The sequence below is a fragment of the Apis florea genome, unplaced genomic scaffold, assembly GCF_048593485.1.
Source record: "Apis florea isolate Af1SG1 unplaced genomic scaffold, ASM4859348v1 contig_2293_pilon, whole genome shotgun sequence".
NCBI lineage: Eukaryota > Metazoa > Arthropoda > Insecta > Hymenoptera > Apidae > Apis > Apis florea.
Genome location: NW_028256554.1, coordinates 892,770 through 912,861, shown reverse-complemented (window position 1 = coordinate 912,861; position 20,092 = coordinate 892,770). Strand labels below are relative to the sequence as shown.

Sequence of the window (20,092 nt, the reverse complement as noted above, 5' to 3'; positions counted from 1 at the left end):
ATAATGTATAATTCTTTTTTTTCTTATATGTTTCAACTTTCTCTTAGATATAACGTCAGGGCATTGGGGTGAAGATTTTTATTAAAACCAGTGACCCTAACGTGACTGTATTTTTAATATAATGTGCGTTATTCATTATGCAGAATCGTTTACAAAACGACTGCTATAATATTTCTTTTTGTAGAGGATGTTTCATTTAAAAGGAACTTAAATCTCAGATCGTTTCATGTTACCCTTTACACCATAGTGCAATGAAGTTTTGTTTATTGAAATGAAGAATTGTTTAAGTAAAAAAAATTAATATTTTTCCAATTATGTTCTCATTATGTAATGTATTTGTAGTAATGTACTTGACCATGTATGAACCATTCGATGAACCAACTACAATGGATAACGTGCTAGAAATTGTTCCTTTTCTGAAGCATCTTGTACAAGAAGGAAAACTTGTTACGGTAATATCTGTTTATATGTACATAAGAAATGAGATAACCCACGATAGGGTCAAGCGACTAAAGGTCACGAGCTCACCAAATGTCAAATCTGATTTATCAAACTCAGTGCAAATCGTCTTTTAAGTAAGAGAGTCGTAATTAAAGAAATACGTATATATGTATTTATATATACATTTGTATATATACATACATGTATATATATATATATATATATATATATATATATATATATATATATATATATATATAAAATATACATATTAATCGATGTATTTTACATGCAAGAGATAATTAACATGTTATCGATGATAGTTCGTTTCCAAAGGAGTACATGAAAAAAGGCTGTTTCCGTATCGAAAGAAAATAGAATGAAAATATTATTGTATTATTTATATATTATCTTTTGACAAGATAATTCATTCTTCTTTCTCATCCTCAACCGTTTTATCGTTATCATCATCGAAAACTCGGTGTATCAAGGATGCTTGACTAACATTTATAAATAGCATTTCATGAGTTTTGGATGTATGTTGAAATGAAGAGTACTAAGGAGAATGAAAGACAAAGAAATTATTATAGTCATTCATCAATGCAAAACAGATCTAGTTTATAATTATTTATAAGAAAAGAGATAATAGCATAAGGTAATAACGTGTAGTCGTAACGTAATCCCCTCTTTTCTTGACATTTTTAGCGCTTTATATCTTAAATTTCATTTAATTTCTTTGATATTTTTGTATATTGTTGTTAAGAAAATGGTGATTACGCTGCTTCTCTAAGTCAAATATCGATTCGAAGAATTCTATAAAAATGCAAATGTAATAGATTAAATTAAAAACATCAAGATTAAATTCAAAGAGAATAGAATTATCAATATTAAGATAGCATATTGGTGCAATATCGTATGATGTATTTTTACATCATAAACAGAAATAAAGATACTTTTTTTTTTCCAAATTTTCTAATCATATTATTGACAATTAATGTCAGCTTTTACTATCTAAACTAAAACATGGTTCCGAAAGCAAAGCTATGAAAAAGAATTTTATAAATACAATAAATACAACTGATAATTTATGGTCTTAAGCATAAAAACGATTTGTACCACCGCTATACGTTTATTCGATATTTGTAAGTTTAATAATAATTATAAGAATAGCACTGTTATAGTAATAAAAACAAATATTTGTGATTAACTTTCTGTATAAATGCGGAAAAATTAAAAATCAAGTAGTTGTTAGATCTGGATAATAGGAATGAAAGATATATATGGGAGAGAATGAATTTCTAAGAATTATCATTTGCAAAGAGTATTTTTAAAGTATTTCCAATTATTTTTAGTATTATATCAGGATATATCCACTATATATAGTGGTGTACACATATGAGAGATCAATACACTCTATAAAACTAATTTTTAGCATTATAAAGATACATTGTCCCAACCTGTTGATTAAATACTATAAAATATCAATCGTTGTATGCCTTTTATTCGTATTTATTCCATGCCTGTTCCCAATTCTTAAAAAATGCAAATGAAAACATTGCTTTCATACTATCATATCGAAATTACTTTGATGGTATCAATATGTAAGTAAATATAACATGATAAGTACAATATGTTAGCTATTAAGTTGATTATTTGCTCAATATTTTTATTATTTTTAATGAATTATGTTAAATGGAAAGTTCAATGTACATATCGTACTGCTCGCAAGATTAAATTGATCTTTTATTTCCTTATTTTTTATTTTGATAATTATGTTGATATATAAATAATATCACTGATAGTTTTAATCTTACGACGTAAATAAATCAAAAGTTTGAAATTAAAAATTTAATGACAAACGTATTATATAATTAAAAAAATATAAAATAAGTAGACCTATTATTGGTTGGTTATTTTATTAATAATTTAATTTTTTAATTATTTAAATATACGTTTTGTATTTTAATATACTTTAATCAATTTGGACAATTTATAGAATTCTATAATATTATTTTAATGATATTTAAGAAATAATTTGTATCGTAATTTAAATTTACGTTAATTTATATTTCAAAATTCTTTATATAATAATTATGAAAAAGGAAAATAAAACAAATAACAAATAGTAAATGCTAGCGATAGAAATTAACATATAGTTTAATGAAAAAATTTTAAATTTGCCGCCGAATTATACCGAGTGGCAGTTGAATTAGAAGTTGTTTTATCTGCGCATGCGTTTTAGATTATGATTGGTTGACGCAGCGGCATTGTCATATGACGAAGCTGCGTGGCATCATGGGAAGCAGATCGCAATTTTGCAATATGGCGGTGAATTGAGCCAAAGTCGCGGTGCTGTGCCATCAGAAAATGTATTTTTCATAGTCGCGCAACGTCTTTTATTATACTCTTTATGTATGCGACAGTGTAATACGGATTCGGGTCGCGTTAGACGATACACTGTGCATGTAAATATGAGTGTAACGAAGCACAACGTTATTTCGAAGGTGACACCCCGCAACTCGGTGTGGTGCTCGACCACGTATGGCAGAGACTAGAATCCGAGATAAGGAAGCTCTGCTTCGCCTAAGTAATATACGTATCGCAAATCAAAATTACCACCAAAAAGTAGCGATGTGGTGGTTACCCATCCCGAACTGTGAAAACGTGAGTGTTCTATATAAAACATAAAGTGTGCATACGAAAGTGCCTGTGGGTGCGTATTTCGGTAGCGAGGAGAGTGTACGGATGCCTTGTCTATGATCCCTTTCCAATATCCCTTTTCTATATTTCTTCCCATGATTTTATTGTAAATATTCTTGCAATTTCGTTATAAATTATTTTAATCTTAAATTATAATATTAAACTAAATTTCAATCACGAAAACTTTATTGTACAACTCGGTTCTATTGAGTATGCCACCATTGCATTAAATATTTTTGATCAGTATGTTATTTCCATCCTTTTTACAAAAAAGATAGAGAAGTGTTCTATAAAATTAATAACGGTTCTTTATTTTTTAGTAGTAACTGTATTCTCATCATTGAAAAATGCATAATCCGATCGATTTGTTCGATAATGCTTACCTTTGAGCTTTGCTCATGTTTCATCCTTACCTATGCTCAAATTATATTCCACACGAAATCATTATGAATACGTCAAATGAAACGGTTTTTCGCAAATTTTTTTCCTATTACCGATATCCGAAAAACTGTTTTATGGTCGGTGTCGGTAAACGTCGATGTAGCAACGCTCCAAAAATACCACATGTTACGGTATTCTAAAAGCATCGCGCGTTGCAATGCTTCACTAACGATAAGAGTGTACTACGGGTAACAATACGTTGTATTTATTATTTGAAATAACGATTTTACAAAAATATTATTTCGATAATATAATTTAATTTATTGATAGATTAAAAATATATCATAGTATTTCATAATATTTTTCAATCGGTACATTTCAATTATTTTTGTTAATATTTTAAATATTCGTGATGGTACATGGTTAAAACAAGGGATTGTAAGACTTATAAAGAATTGATTTAAATTTAAATCAGGTATAATCGCAAAATGAATAATTTTTTGAAAATAAAAAAAAATTGTATTTTTAATGACAATTTATTGATCTATCAAGTTATTAATAAATATTAAGTAATTAAATAAATTTATTTTCATTTGCTTTTTGCAATCACATTTTTTCCTGCACAAGCGAAAAATAGAGGTTACAGATGTATCAAATAAATTCATTAGCATACAATAAAGTTCTTCAAACTAGTTTTAAAATATATTCTTAGCATCCTTTCATAATCCTAATCCTCCATATTTCATATTATGAGGCATCAATTGCATGTATATGAGTCATTGCTATTACATTTTTATTGTATAATGCCAATGCAAAACTTGTGACTAATTGATTATTTTTAATTTTTCAGATATTTGCAAAATTCAAACATTTTATCAATCGTTGTAACTTGTGATCGTATATGTGTGCCAAACAAAAATACATAAAAGGGCATTGAAAAGATCCAATGGTTTCCTGACATAATGGAAAGTAAATTATATGTGAAAAATGAGCCGGGACTGGACGGGCAATCACTTGCAAATCAACAAGCGAATCCATCTTCAGAGGATACTAATGGAGCTAGGGTTTGTTTTGTTTGTGGTACGATAGGTCACGGAGAACAGTATTGGCTTAGAGTAAAGCCAAGTCCAGGCGGTGCACCAAATGAACCTTACTTTCCATTTCTTGAATCCCATGAACCACCTGCTGGCTATCGTGGGGAAGGAGCTAGAAGTGGAACAGTTAAGGCATGCAGCCTTTGTTATGCCTTGCTGTTGCAACAATGGGAGAGTTATGAACAGGATGCTAGACCTCATAGCCAACGAATTTATTGGTTGAAACGATGCGATGGCGGTCCTTTTACGGGGGCTGAGATGGCTCTCCAGGGAGAATATGCGGCTCAAGTTCTGGGATTGACCAATGACCAAACCCCGCAGCTCAGACCGGAAAATCGACCAATTGGAATTTCTCCGCGACTTCCTCTAAATTCACCATCGCCTAGAGTGGAACAGACAAGACCACCGTCGAATTCCATTGAGCTGCCAAGGCCACATTCTAACACGGCTGAAACGCACAGACATTTGGAACAAGCAAGGCTTACAATGGAATCTCCCCATCAAAGACTGCAATCGCCGCATCAAAGGTTACAAAGTCCTCGACAGCCTGTGGAAGATTCAAGAATATCAAACGAGGCGGCGTTAGATTTGAGACATGCACCGAGAAGTTCACCTGCGCCACAACCAACTCTACCACCACAACCTCAACGTAAGTTCAAATGTATACCGCGTTGTTGTTCAATTTCATTTGGAAATTGAAACCTGCCCAATATTCTAAATCATCTTTAAACTTCTCCCCTTCGATATCATCAAATAAACTATATTTCAAAATTAAATAATTCAACCAGTAATTATATTTCTTTCAATTAAATTCTATTTATAAATAGTATTACGAAATATGAAATTGATTATAAATTTTGTATTAAAAATAAAACAACAAAATCCGTTTATATATGTATGTATATATATATATATATATATATATATATATATATATATATATATATATATATATATGTATTAAATGCATTATTGTAAAATATGTAATAATTATTTATAGCCATTTATAGCGGTGGATCAACGTCGAGTACCGGCACAGATATTTTAGATCTTTCGATGCCAGACAAAAATTCAGTTACGGAAGTTTGTTACGTGTGCGGAGACGAATTCAAAAGAGGGTCACTTAGTCATATTGCAGCAAAACCACTGCCAATCCCACCACATCCTTCTGCTAGTCCCCCGCCATTTTTTCCTTCGCTAATGCTTCATCCAAGGCCAAGCAGAAGTCGACCAATGGATAGCGCCGGTCGTGTCCAAGTATGCTTATTTTTCTTATTGATTTTACTTACATTTTTGTACAAATTTTTATTTATTTATTTATTTTTTCTTTTTACTTCTGTATTTAAAATTTTTTTTGATTTCCAGGCTTGTTCAGCATGTCAAAATCACCTTCTGCTACAATGGAAGGCATATACCCGGCAAGGAGTCCCGCACGGTGATCGAAATTACACGCTTCGTAAACGACAAGCACCTGCCATGGATACAACTACTTTTATTTGTTATACTTGTGCGCTTGAGTACCCTTCGTCCAGTATTAGACTTCTTTATTGCTGTCCTAATCCCGAGAAGGAGGCGTACTACCCTTTTATTTATTCTCTGAGACCTCCACCAGGAGCTAGTCCTATTAGTCCTCAGGGAATGGTGCAAGTTTGCTCCATTTGTTACAAAGCTATACCGCAAAAACAGCAAGTATTTGGTGGAGAAAATCACGAGGCTCAACCGTCTGGGCAGAACGTGGATTTTCGTCAACAAGGTCCTTCTCCAAGACCTGCAGTGGCAAAATCTCCAGCTAATTCTGCCGGTAGTGATATTCGTTTCAAACCATACGATTTGAACAAATCTAGCGTTGCTACGAACAAGCAACGCAGCGCAACCATAAAAGGATCCACTCCAGGACAACGAAACTCTCCTAACAACGGTCCTGCCGAGAATGGAACGGTTGCTCTTGGCCAAAATTATAGGTGCTATATTTGCGAGAGACTGTATCCTCGCTCTCACATGGAATGGTACGATTTTCATTTTTTTCTTGTTCCTTGTTATACATGTTTATGTTTATTGCGCGTTAATCATCTTTTTCTTTTTTTTCTTTTTTTTTTTTTTTTTTTTTTTTTTTTACCGGAAGGTTATCCACAAGCCCAGAGGGAATGAATTCACATGCTATGCATTTTCCATGTTTACGTGGAATGGCACGTACATCAGAAAATGCTTGCATGGATAGTCACGGCAGAGTGTTAGCTTGTAGTCATTGTGTGAATCATCTTGCCCAACAGTGGGAAAGCATGGATGCTGAACGAGTTCCTTTAGAACATCGCAGGTCAGTTGCTATATCAACAATGATTTTGATTAAATTTTTCGTGTCTCATTCACTTTATATAATGAAAAAGACTCTATTTCTTTTCTTTCTTTTTTTTTTTTTTATCAACTTTTTTTTTTTCTTAGGTATGATATTCCTAGTCCACATCCAAATGGCGATGTGAATCGATCAATCGCCACCCCACCGAGTTCTAATTCAGATCGAACGTTTGGTAGTAACCCAGGCACATCGAGCAGTTCTATATATTGTTTCTTATGTGGCTTGCATAGTGATTTGACTCTCGCAAGAGTGTTGTATGGTCGCCCTCAGGGCCGTAATGCACCGTTTTTCCCTGAATTATTACGCCATCAGTCTCCACCAAACGCTGAACAACTTAGGGAAGATGGTTCTGCGCTAGTATGCACGTTCTGTTACCATTCTTTGTTGGCGCAATGGCGTCGATACGAATCTCTTCCCAGTGGTCAACAAGTAAATGCTGCAGAGAGGCAATATAATACACATGATTATTGCTGTTACGTTTGTGGTATCACAACGTACAGAAAGCGAGTCAGAGCACTGCTCGTAAAGGATTTTCCCTTCTTGAGGTATCACAGACAGCCTGAAAAGAGCCTTTTATTGGAAAACGGTGATTTCGCTGTGGTCTGTTTGGATTGTTACGAGACATTGCGCACTCAAAGCCTTGAATACGAACGATGGGGCTTACCCGTTGAAAAACGCGAATATAATTGGATAGTGCAACCTCCGCCACCAGAGGATAGTCCTGATGCAGCTGTCGCGAGATTGCCATCTGGAGAAAGGTCCGAGAAGGTGGTAAGTCATTTCTTAATAATTACAATTTATGAATTATGATTAGAACAATTTATTAATATAGATTAATTATATTTCTCGTAGGTTCCATCGACTTTAACGGTTAAACCTGCACGAAAAAACTGTTCACCGAAGGCACCGGATAAAAAGGTTCCGACAAAGGTTCCAGAAAAAGAACAAGGTAAGTGGAAAATGTTTTGAATCGAACAAAATATAAATTTTGCGTTTTATTTTAATTTAATGTGTACATTCAAGATACATATTTACGGAATCTTCTTTCTTTCATTTATGACTCTATGTATGTATACCTGTACATGTATAAAATAATCATCCATACAAGTGTTTTAGATAACGTGTTATGTGGTCAAACATTCGCCAGACCCGTTTAGGTTATCGGTTTATATTTGAACATTATCTCATTCATAAACGTTTACTTTTTTCAAGTTATCTAAGTCGAGTACGTTAGCTCTTGTGTATGTTCTTTTTTTTTTTTTTTTTTTTTTCCTCCATTTTTCTAATTATTCTTATTACTATTAGATTATAGTTTTAGTTGACCAATACTGCTTCATTGAATAATAATATATAATATATATTACTTATCAAGATCGATATAATAATTTATACATTCCGGGTATCATAAAAAGAAGAAAGATGGAATATATAAAAGTTTCTCACTGCTTTTTTGATGTGATTCGAATAGATTTCTAAAATAATTTAAACGTGCGCATTTTTCTCAAGAATTCTCCTGCTGATATTATAGTCCATAACATTTCTGTTTTCTTTTCTTTTTATCGTTTTGACTTACCAAACATGTATGCGCTCTCGTATCAAAAGGTAAGTTTCTCCGAGTTTGCGTCGTGATCGTATAACACATTGCGCAGGCGTTGCCATTTAGAAGTCGTAAACTTATATTTGAGGCGAACCTCGAAACGACCTTTCTATTTTCGAAGATACAATAATATTCGAAATAATCTTTTTATATATTATTTTTTTTTATTAACTTACAATTGCTCTAAAAAATGCGACATAATTACATAACTTAAACTGCGTATTTAAACCTCGGAAAAAAAAAATACATGTAACACACGTACAATTTGCATAATTATTGCGAACAAAATAATACGAATTATTTGCTTCGAGATATTATTGATAAAATACGATAATAAAATAGTTGCAATTTTGATTCGAAAAGTTAAAAGTTGGAAAAAAAATTACAATTTAAAAGAGATCGCAATCGCCCAAGATCAGAAGGTCGATTAAGGTCGGTCGATCTGGCTTAGACGAGGTAGAGATAGATGGTTGGAGATGTTGGTGGGACTTAACGCGGTGGTTTGGTAGACAGGGTGGTAGTGAGCTCGTGAAAGGGGGTAAGTGGAGGAGAGCGAAAGCAGGAGGATACGATGGAGAAATAGAAGGAGGGATTGAAAGAGAAAGAGCAAACGCCCGCAGCGTGACACCGCATTGCGCCCACTTGCCAACCCGCCCAACACCTAAATTCGAATTAGGAAAGCCCTGTCGTTTCTCGTCAACACAACTCCCCCTATTCTGGTAAAACGTACAGGCAAGCCATCCTCTACTTACATTATCTCTATATATAGAAACGATAGAGAGAGAGGGAGAGCGTGTGGAGGAAGAAAGGAAGCACGAAGACAAAAAAGGGGATACGTTCGTGTGTATGCGACGAGCACGCTTATATACGTGTGTATGCACGTGCGCTATACATGTATATGTACAGTCAAGTTCTATCCTTTACGACCCTCCTTTGCTCTCTTGCTAGGAAAGCAATCAGAGGGAGAGAGGTGAAGAGCTCGTTTTCCTCTTCCTTTGGGAATCGATATCAACGTTATCGACTGCTTTTCTCTCGCTCCTTGTCGCTCGAAGTTTCATCGGGGCTGCTCACGTATTCTCGGTAGGCGTGCGGCCAAAAGGCTCGATTTTGGCGCACATTCTCTGTTACGAGATCGGTGCCAAGTCTCGGTTTAAACGATCTCGCTTTCCTTATTTTCGTGTACTTTTTTTTTCTTTCTTTTTTTTTTTTTTTTTTTATGATGATTGCACGTTTTCGATATTTTATATTCTTTTCGAGAGATGAAGATTATTGAGAAAAGAGATCGATTTTTTTCGACTCTTGAAGTTTCTATACGTCTACAAGATACGTTTCATCACAAAGTCGTTTTTAATCCGATAGATGATATTTACATTTTGATAGGTCACGGGTTAATGCCACGCGGCTATATATCCGTGCATCTACACGCGCCCTCTTAACGCATTGCATGTGGTCCCTCTGTCGGCCCGTGTTAATAATTAACCATTCCGACTAGCGTGGGAGTAGCTTTGCCTACCTCTCGCGGCCACCTCGTTTTATACCGAGTAATATTCTAGTTACTAGCTCTCTCTTTTGCTTACCGATGCAAGCTAACTGTAAAATTCGCGTAGAAAGCTAAATTCGATCGTTTCTTTTTTTTTTTTTTCTTTTTTTTGAATTCGTTTCAAAAATTTTGTTTCAAAATTTTGGAAATCTCGTGAAATTACGATTAATCGGAAATTTTCATTGCGTTTATATTTTAACGAAAAATATCGATTTTTTAATATTAATAATAATAATCGAGCGCAATCAACACCGGATTACCGGTTAATCACGTTTTAAGAGAGGCAATATAAATGCAAAGATGCGTCAAGTTCGTTCAAGGTGAAAACCTTGATAAAAATAGTAGAGCTTATTAGCCCGTGGGGAGTTAGCAGTGTCTTTGTGAAGGTGAAAGAGGAAAGGAGAAAGGGGAAGCGGGAAATGGGAAAGGGAACAGGAACCGTAACGCGGCCGGGAATGGTAGTGGTGGGTTGAAGCGAGGGTGAGCATGACCAACCGCGTTTGTATATCCGGAGATTCGCAGCAGGATACGAACGAAAGGTAGAAAGAGAAGAGGGAAGGCTGCGAGAGGAGGACACGCGAGAGAAGAGGGTTGGTTACGGCACGGGTAGAGGTGGAAGAGGATAGCATGTCATGAGGGAAGAAGTACGAGAGGGGAGGGGAAGTTCTCTGTCGCCGGCACGCATTGATTTTGCTCGACAGACAGCCGCCTGTTGGGTTCTCTGACTCAGGGATCTAACTTTGCTGTCGCTCGCATACCGTCTTTCCATCTTTCTCGCCAGCCTCTTTTTTTCTCTCTCTCTCTCTCTTACTACGAAGCCTCCACTGTTACTCGTTTTGCCCGCGTCTATCGTGTTTTATTCCTTCTCTTTCTCGTATCGAACATTTAATGCAAAACTTTGATCCACACAGAATAGAAAATTTATCCTCTCATTTTATCACGTTGATACTTGTTGCTGTTGTATATGAGCGTGTTTTTCGATCATCATTAGACGAATGTTATTGATTCGATTTGTAATTATTCGAATCGATTTGAAAAAATAAGCTTAATTAAATCGACTATTAATAATATCGTATCATATGATTTCGATATTATTAATAGTCGTCTCTGCATATACATGCATTATCTATTTCTCTCAATCGGTATCTCTATCGTTCCCTGTTTCGTTCCGCGTCGCGAAAAGGGAGGATTAATTACACATCGAATGCGAAATGTCGTTCGACGTGGGAACGAGCACAAGGGACATATTGCATGTCATGGAATCCTATAATGTAACGTGAAGTTAATTACTTATCGAAATGTTGTGATCGAAAGCGTCTTACACGATGTACATATGTGATATTTTATCGGTCTTTAAATATTTTACGACAAATTTAATTTTTGTTGATCTATTCGTTGACGAAAAGTTATTCGACGGAACGTTGAAGTCAACGAACGACACGTATCTCGGTTCTTTTTTTACGAATGCACTTGTAATTAGTTGCGTTTGCCTTCGTTTCATTTGTGCCTAAATCGAGTTTATTTCGATTGAAATTTCCTATTGTTTCGTTTCTTTGATCGTGAAACTATAACGTTGGTTAAAAATTCAAAAGGTGCATCATACCGTGCAATTTTTCGCCCGTAACAGCTTTGATAGGTATTATCGGTGATACCGATAAATACCACGAATGCTGTTCGAATATCGATGGAATCATTTTACGAAGTTGGCAACTCGATAAGCTCGGTATCCGCGGCTTTCTTCCGTTTATCACCTTGTTCTCACCTCCCGCGTTTACAAAATTCCGCTCGTCTAACGCGCGGTTCTCACGTTAAAACAGCAAGGAAGGGATAACGGTCGTGGTATGGTCAGACTCGACGAAGTAGCTGGATTTGAGCGGGGGTTGGCATGAGCGGGCGGTAGAGGGAGAGTGGATCGGTGACTAGGAGATGGAAGGGAGGGAAACCGAGCGGCTTGCTGGTTTCACAGCGCGTGCCGCTTCAGCGCCAGATGGCTTTCAAAGTGCAAGAGAGATAGCAGGATCTTGCTCCGTATACGTGCCCTCTTCTCGCTTATTACCCCCCCAAGGTAGCGGGTGTATGGTTACGCAAGCAAGGAAGAAAGGAAACGAAACGTAGCCAACATTTCCAAATAATCTCTTCTGTTTTGCATTTCTTTTATTTTTCCTTCTTCCATTAATTTCTTAGATATTGTATTAAATTTCTTATTCCTATTTAAAAGTTTTTTTTATATCTATATAGAAATCAACTTTATCTAACTAGATCAATTTTTAAACGAACATTTTTGTTATGTGTAATATATGTAATATATGTAAGTAGTATATATGTAATAATCGTATTCAATACAAAATATTATATATTTTCGATCTTGATCACGATTTTAAATCGCGATATGATATTCCATAGTTGATGAAATTCATGTACGTGAGTGGAACAAAACAAGGAACGTTCGCAAAAAAAAAGAAAGAAGATTGCCGACTCGTGAAACGATTCGCAAAGATGCGTGTAATAACGTGCGATGGGTTCTATTGGCCGAAAAGCAACCGTACTTCGGATTGTCGCACGTTCGTATCCCACTCTCGCTCGAACAGATCGGACGATCTTGCTCGAAGCGCATGGTATCCGTAGGATCGAGAGGGGACGATGGAGGGGCGAAAAGGACACGAAGGCGAACGAAGCGCGTCGAACGCGCGACTCGGCTCTTTAGTTGAGTACCAGCCACCGTTGGTGTCGTGTCAGGGTGGTCGATGTGCTCATTCGCCACGTGTGTGAGAGAGAAAGAGAGAACGAGTAGCTCATTAACGATGGATTTTTTCTCGTATAGTGTATAACCGGTCTGTAGCGGTCGTTCGTTTGTTCGGTCGGTTATTTCGTTTGTCTGCTGTCTCTCTGCTGTATGTCTATTTATCTCTCTGTTGGTCGGTAAAAGACGCAAGCGCACGCGCAACGCGTGTCGCGAACAAAAGACAGCGATACCGACGCGTTTTAAAAGCGTCTCCTCTACTCTCGGCTTTCCTCTCCACCTCTCTCTTTCTTTCGCATGATTCCAAGTTCTCTCTTCCTCCCACGATACTAATTTTCCTCTTTCTTTCTTGTCTATTCTCGTCTCTGTTCATCTTTGTCGTACACTCGACCTCCGTCCTCCGCTGTGAGGCGCGCGCGTGAAAATATATCCTGGCCGTCTGGCGGTAGCGCCGAAGCATTCAGTCAATTAGCCGTAATGGCACGACCTGCCGCGTCGGTCTCGGCCAATTAAGTGGTGATTAGTGCGCGGAACTCTACCATCGCCTGTATCTCTCTCACACTCTTTCTAGTGCGCTCGTGTGTGTACTCGACGATAGATCGCTTGCGCGCGAGCGCGATGTTTCTCATACGAAGGTGTTTTTCCTCTACCAGAAGAGTTTAGTGTGAATAGCAACTATTTGTTCCATAACGCGTCTATTTTTTCATATCTTTTGCTATCTACTATCATATATTATCGTGTGAATTAAATAAATTTCGAATTAAGTTTTTTCACGTATTCTTCTGAAATTTGCGTACCGTACTCCGTTCGGAAGCTGTAAATCACGCGTCGACATCGGACGAGAGCGGTGGGAGTATGCGCGATGAATGATGATACCAGTCGAGTAGTGTTACCGCGCGTTGCGAACCGTTTGGAAAGTGGAACCGCGCCGATTCATCGCAGAGCAATGACATTTCTCGTCGGTCCGTGTTCGTGTCGTTGTTAATATCCTCTGTTCTCGACTCGCGGCTGCGCTTCAACGCGTTGTGAAATAACGCGAGCCAGCATTACCGACGCGTGTTCGATCGACCAGTGATTTATTTTTAACTTAACGCGGAAAGGAAAGGTGGTGTGTTATAATTAAGCGAATAATAAGTGAATGCGTGCGTTGATCGATAATCGATGGATCGACGTGTGGTGGATGTAGAAAAATGCAGTTCGATCGATTAGAGGAGGTCAGAAAGAAAAAGCGGCCTCCTGCCATAGTTTCTTGCTAGTTTTGCAGCATCGCGTGCATTTCCCTCGAGTCTACGCCGAGAGCGGAGCTCTCGTACGGCATTATCCAGAATGGACTTCCGGGCGCCGCATCCACTCGTGCATCCTTCGCACGCGGGACATCCTTACTATTATCCAGGTACATTAATAAATATCCTTTCTCTGTTTTTTTTAATATTTTTCGTTTTTTATTTAATTTTTATTTTCCTCGATGAAAAAAATCTATGGATAAAAAATTCGCGATATTGGAATTCCTCTGCCCAAAAATCTTTTCACAATGGCGTATCAATAGTCGTTTTTATTTGAACTTTACGTGAACCAAGAAATTGGCTTTCACCAAAGTTTCTAGCAACCATGATTGACGTGTTGGTCAGACTATGGGAGGGGAAGAAAAAGGTTTCATCGCTGAGAGAAAGAGGCGCGAGTTTAACTCACTCGCCGCAAAGCCGTACACTCGGTGGAGTACTGGCAATTTTCTTAACTACCTTACCGTACTTTGCCTCCGGTTGGTCGCCGCGTGTATAATTTAAGTTATCGCCACCACGGTATTCTCCGAGACGCGAGAGAAAGCAACGGTCGTACATGCGTGTTACGTATATAAATCTTGTACATATAAGTTTAACCGAACTATATTTCCGTTACGATTTTTTTTCTTTTTTTTTTTTTTCTTCTTTTTCCAATCCAATTCTTGATCTGTAATTACATTAATATTGAAATATGCATAGAATGAGATAATCCATCGACAGAGATAAAATTAATGACAAAAGAAAATTATATGTCGGTTTATTTTATTCGATAATGAAAAGATCAAATCAACGAGTAATTAATCATTATTACAATAAAACATAGATCGTAATTTTTATTATTTATCAAGCATCACTAGTAAATATTACTGTACATTAATTGAATCCGCGTTCACACGACTATTCAATATAATCGTTTCGTGGTTCCCCGCACTTCTTCCATTGCTCTATCTCCATTCTATTCTATTCTCTATTCGTGTTCTTCTTCATCTTTCTGTCTTTCTTTTATTCGTGCTTAATCATTTCTCTCTCTCTCTCTCTCTCTCTCTCTCTCTCTCTCTCTCTCTCTCTCTCTCTCTCTCTCTCTGTTTGCTTTCATTGTGCCTGAAGCGATAAAACTAACTAGACATCCGTAATGCCGAGGACGACGAGTCCGTTTTAATTCCTGCACGCCGTTCGAACGGATATCGGGTATCGCGTCGGCGACCGCACACGAAGTCCCTGACCACTTCCATGATGTATACATATCCTTCACACCACTTCTTCCTATCTTTGTTTCTCGGTATCCCGTTTTTCAACAAGTTTTTTTTTCACGAAGAAATTAATTATTTATCGATGATAAACGATTCGAAATGCTGATGAAATATCATCAGACATTGACGCCTTGAAAAATGCTATAACAATATAATTTATACAGATTTCATTTTTACGTTTATTCGAATGATTCACATATGCTAAATTCATATTATATTTTACTTGATCAGATTCGTTTCTTTTTTTTCTTTAAGAATGTCATCTCTGTTACACTATCATCAATATACTATGACACAATAGATTTTATTCTTCCAGTTTGCCTATTATCTCAAAAAAATAAAATTACTATCGACATTTCATGTTCCTTGATATTTTAACTTTTAGTTACGAAAAAAAATATTTTTTTTTTTTGAATGTCCAAATACGTATGTATTTGTGATCGCAAATGATTAATATGACAAGAAAAAGTCGATGAAAAGTGGTCATCGACGTGGGCAGAGAGCGCAATTCGACGAAAACATTTCGATAGTGGTTAGTCGATAGGCGATTTGTTGAAAAATACAACGTTACGCAATGCTCAATGGCCGCGTACGGCATCATCATAGAGCATTAAGTTTTCTGAGAAGTCGCGTTGGTAGAGTTCTCGATGCTCGTTCGTCACTGGGTTTAGCTGAGAGAGGGAGAGAGAGAGAGAGAGAGAGAGAGAGAGAGAGAGAGAGAGAGAGAGAGAGAGAGAGAGAGAGAGACGCTATATAACGTGGCTGCGGGAGTCTCGTACTACGACGAAACCCTACTGACAGGCCTCGGGGTTAAATCCAGTTCCATTACGGGATCTCCGATCCGGGTGGTCGCCTAACAGCTTCTAACTTGGCTAATTCTCGTAACCTCTTGCTAGTGCACAAGTGCGCATGCGCGTTAGAAGCGTGGCGTTGTAGTATATAACTATAGACTAAATAACGCGCGAACCCGGCCGGAATCCCGTTGTTAAATCAAACACTTTGTAACGTATTCGAAAGTCACGCTCGTTAAAACCGTTTGTTCGTGATTTCCCGTGGCGCGCTCTCGCGCACAACTCGCCTCTCCTCGGCGTTCGTCGATGCGGCAAATAAATCATAACAGTGATCGCGAATAAGGGAGAAGTGGATAGGCCAGCCGGCGATAACGAGCGCGAGAATTGACTTTATCAGCAAGACTGACGTTTCGCGAGGTTTGCAAGATACCAAGCCGGGCATTCTGTTCTTTTTTCATTTTTTTTTTTTCTCCTTTTTTTTTTTTTTTTTTCTCCGTTTTCTCCTGCCTTTTTATCCGGCCCACCCGTGCGGCACTGTAAATGTCTCGCAAGGCCTACCCGCTACTCAGACCGTAACGAAGTGGAACGGGCGTAAAAACGAGTGGAAGACAATTAAGGAGGGTCCGCGGACAGGGAGGGAGGGGGGAAGGCGAGTCGCTCAGGTGGTTGAAGGAGGAGGGGGGGAGAAGAAAAAACGGAAGGTCGACCACCTACCGGTCTGATAAAGTCCATTACCTTCTTCCCCCTTGCCTTTCGATTCTCCGACCAATTTTTCCCCCTCCTCTCGGATTCGCGTGCTCCTCGCTCCTCCGCGCGACTCTTTCATATCCATATTCTCGATCCACGGAAATTTTGCTCGCGTTTATTCCCCTAGCTTGACTTGGCTGCTGTCTCCCTTCCTTCCCATACCTCTCTCTCTCTCTCTCTCTCTGGAAAATCGCCTCTCCATCTCTTTTCCGCTCGTCGTTCGCGCTTCCCGCTGCTTGGCTTCTCCTCCTCGCTCGCCCCACGGTCTACTAAATAATTGCAAGGCAACGGCGTTACTTTTTCTTCTTTCCGTTCCGCCCGACAAAGGGCTGTTAAAATAACCCTTTGTGTTTCCATCCCATCCCCCCCTCTCTTTTTCCGTCTTCTTGGACCATTCCACGATATTCGCCTCCCCTGAACACGCCGTTTCAACCCTTTGCGCCGTTCTCTCCATATTTGGCGTGTTCTATAAAAAAAAAAAAAAAAAAAGAACGACACTCGACACTTTTTCCCTCTCCTCTTCTCCCTTTCTCTTTCCATCCGTTGTTATTGTTGTTGTTGCACATTGTCAGTCGTCCTCGTTGACCTCGCCCGCCGATTTACAGATTCCAAGACTCGTATCAGCTTTCCTCCTCCCGTTTTTCGTTCTCTCGGCTCAAAGCTGTTCTCTCCTCGAGGCGCACGCGCGCGTTAACTCGCGTGGCAAAGGATCATCGTCGTCATCGAGGGTGCGCGCCTACGTGCCTTTAGGTGTTTTAGCTTCTATACCACGGAACTCGAGCACGCTCGGTGAAAAGTGCTCCTGCTATTTTTTTTTTTTTCTTTTTCTTTTTCTCCCCTCTCTCTCTCTCTGTTCAGCCAGCGCACAAGCGCGTCGCCACCGTCGTCCTTTCAACATTCAACCTTCGTATCTTACCCTTCTTTTTAACCGCGCCTATAGTGCGTTCCCTTCCCCTCCTTTCTCTCCTCTCCTCCTTTTAATTCAGCCCGTCGCTTTCTTTTGGAAGCGCGGCTGCTTTCCAAGGTTTCGGAGGCGAGAGTAGCGGCCGGATAGCGCACGCATGTAAAATGCATGCTGCCCTTTCCGACGTCTATGTTTCCCGTTACATAACCCACGAGTCACGCGTCATCTCGAGATGAGAGTTTTCGAGAGAAAAAAATATCGAAACCTTTTTTTTTTTAACGATCGAAATTCGGTCAGAAAATTTGTACAAAATTTGTCGCGATGTTTGGGTGCAATTTTTCCTCGTGATCGAACGTGGATCTCCGTTGGGGAATTCGATTCTCTCGGGTTTCCACTCTTCTTCTCGTCGATTCTAAGTCATGCCCCATTACGTCGAAATCTCGTGGTATTATCGATTCCATCCTCCTCGGCCGGAAGTTACTCTCCTAGCAATCTCACTCGTCGTTTAAAGTTCGTTTAAACAGGGATTTGAACAAGTGACAGGGGAACACGACGGAGGAGGAAACGTCGTGCTTGTCCTCCCGGATGCAAAGATCCGTGGTATAGATTTTGGAGAACCGCTGGCTCTATATAGCCGGCACGTTTCATCTCCCCTCCCTTCCCTCTCCCTCCCTCCGCTCGCCGTGAAATAATCACCGAGGAGGGTTGGAAGAACCCAAGGACTATGAATTAGGTATGACCCACCCCACATTGGAAACTCTCCCCTTCGATTTCGATCAATACTCGAAGCGTAGGTGCAAAGAGAAGGGATGAAGGGCCGCACACCATTTTCTTTTGGTCCCTTTGGAAATCCCCTCTTGACCTTCCCTTTCCTCCTCCCCTTTCCTACTCTCGAACGAGAGTGTTTCCTCGAGGAGTCAAAAGCCAAAGGCGGAATATAAATCAGCAACACGAAGGAGCCTTGCCAAACGAACTCCTTCCAATCTCTTGTCTCGAATTAATTTAACCCGCGTTTTTCTTTCGCCTTTTTGTTTTTTGTTTCTTTTCTTCTGTTCCACGTCCAACATCAAGTAGACACGATTCTTCGATTCGTAAGATCAGATTCAGTTTCGTCCTTACTTTTTTTTTATTTCGATTTTTCAATTTTGATTTTTCAATTTTTACCATACGATCTATCCATGTAAGAAAACTGAAAGCATGTGTATATATATATATATAGAGAGAGAGAGAGAGAGAGAGAGAGAGAAGAGAGAAGTTACAGTTTTCTTTCCCCCCTGGAACCAACATCGAATAAATGGTGCGAATCGGCCGCTTCCCTATCTTTATTCCCCCACCTATAGCCTGGTAAAAGAGAAAAGTCCAACGTCGTTCGTAGCTGCCGTTATAAGTTATTACCGCTTTACATGATCGTACAATTTATGGCTAATTCGTAATCATTAGAGTCACGCGAGCCGTTATGGGACGGGTTCTCGCATGTTGACTTCTCTCGCTGCGAGTTGATAACACCGCGAAACGTATGGAGTGGTGGGGATGAAGAGCTGGCGGCTACGGTGGTTATGGAGGTGGCGCGAGCTGAGTCCTGGAACGAGCGGTGTATTTCATAGGATTAAACGTAACTGGCGAACGGCGTTTGCGTTTCAATTACCACGCGAATTTACGATTCAATCGCGCCTGCGCGCCTCGTGCTCCGTATGGGACGGTCGCAGCGCTAGCCCGAGGGCGAAATGGATTGGAAAAATGGCTAGTGAAATCATCGCAATGAAATTACCGCGCCAACTCTCGAGCACGCTCGGTGTGGCACGGCTATCGAGGCAAAGAATCGACACACGCGACCAAATTGCGCCTACTCGAACGATCACAACCGTTGAAACCGTGGAGCCGGGTCGGTAATAGTAGAACCCCGTCGGTAATTTTTATTTGTTCCATGCTTTCGCGGTATTTGGTTTTCCGCTTAAACGCTTTGTTTTCTCCCCCCGTGGAAACGGTTCGGCCGGCCGTCATAACGCGTTTCACGCCCACGATATTTCACGTTTGCCAATCTTTGGAAACCGTATTTGCCCCCAAATATTTTCAGAAATTTCACAACGAAGAAAAAAGCGGCCGCGAATTAGAAGAAATTTCTATCAACGACGAACTTCGGTTCGGTGAAAAAAAGTAGAATGGCTGACGAACGCAAACCGATCAGGTTCAGGGTTCAATAACTCACAGCCCCCCCTCCCCCTCCCCCGAGCAAAGGGGATAAATTGGTCCGTTGTCGATATTATTCCTTGCGCG

The 20,092-nt window shown here is 38.9% G+C and overlaps 1 protein-coding gene across 2 annotated transcripts in view; it reads left to right on the top strand.

Moving 5' to 3' along the window:
• The first annotated feature begins 2,717 nt into the window (after window positions 1-2,717).
• Window positions 2,718-20,092, top strand: part of px (MAP7 domain-containing protein plexus) — a 52,901-nt gene continuing 35,526 nt past the window's right edge. Inside the window, exons 1-7 of one of the 2 annotated variants that reach the window (XM_086903774.1) lie at window positions 2,718-3,105; window positions 4,373-5,265; window positions 5,617-5,873; window positions 5,982-6,622; window positions 6,739-6,930; window positions 7,056-7,737; window positions 7,822-7,918. In XM_086903774.1, coding sequence (XP_086759900.1) covers window positions 4,485-5,265; window positions 5,617-5,873; window positions 5,982-6,622; window positions 6,739-6,930; window positions 7,056-7,737; window positions 7,822-7,918 — 2,650 coding nt within the window. In that variant the 5' untranslated portion in view covers window positions 2,718-3,105; window positions 4,373-4,484. Of the gene's footprint in view, window positions 3,106-4,372; window positions 5,266-5,616; window positions 5,874-5,981; window positions 6,623-6,738; window positions 6,931-7,055; window positions 7,741-7,821; window positions 7,919-20,092 lie in introns of both variants that reach the window. The other variant, XM_086903773.1, reaches the window with a different exon arrangement.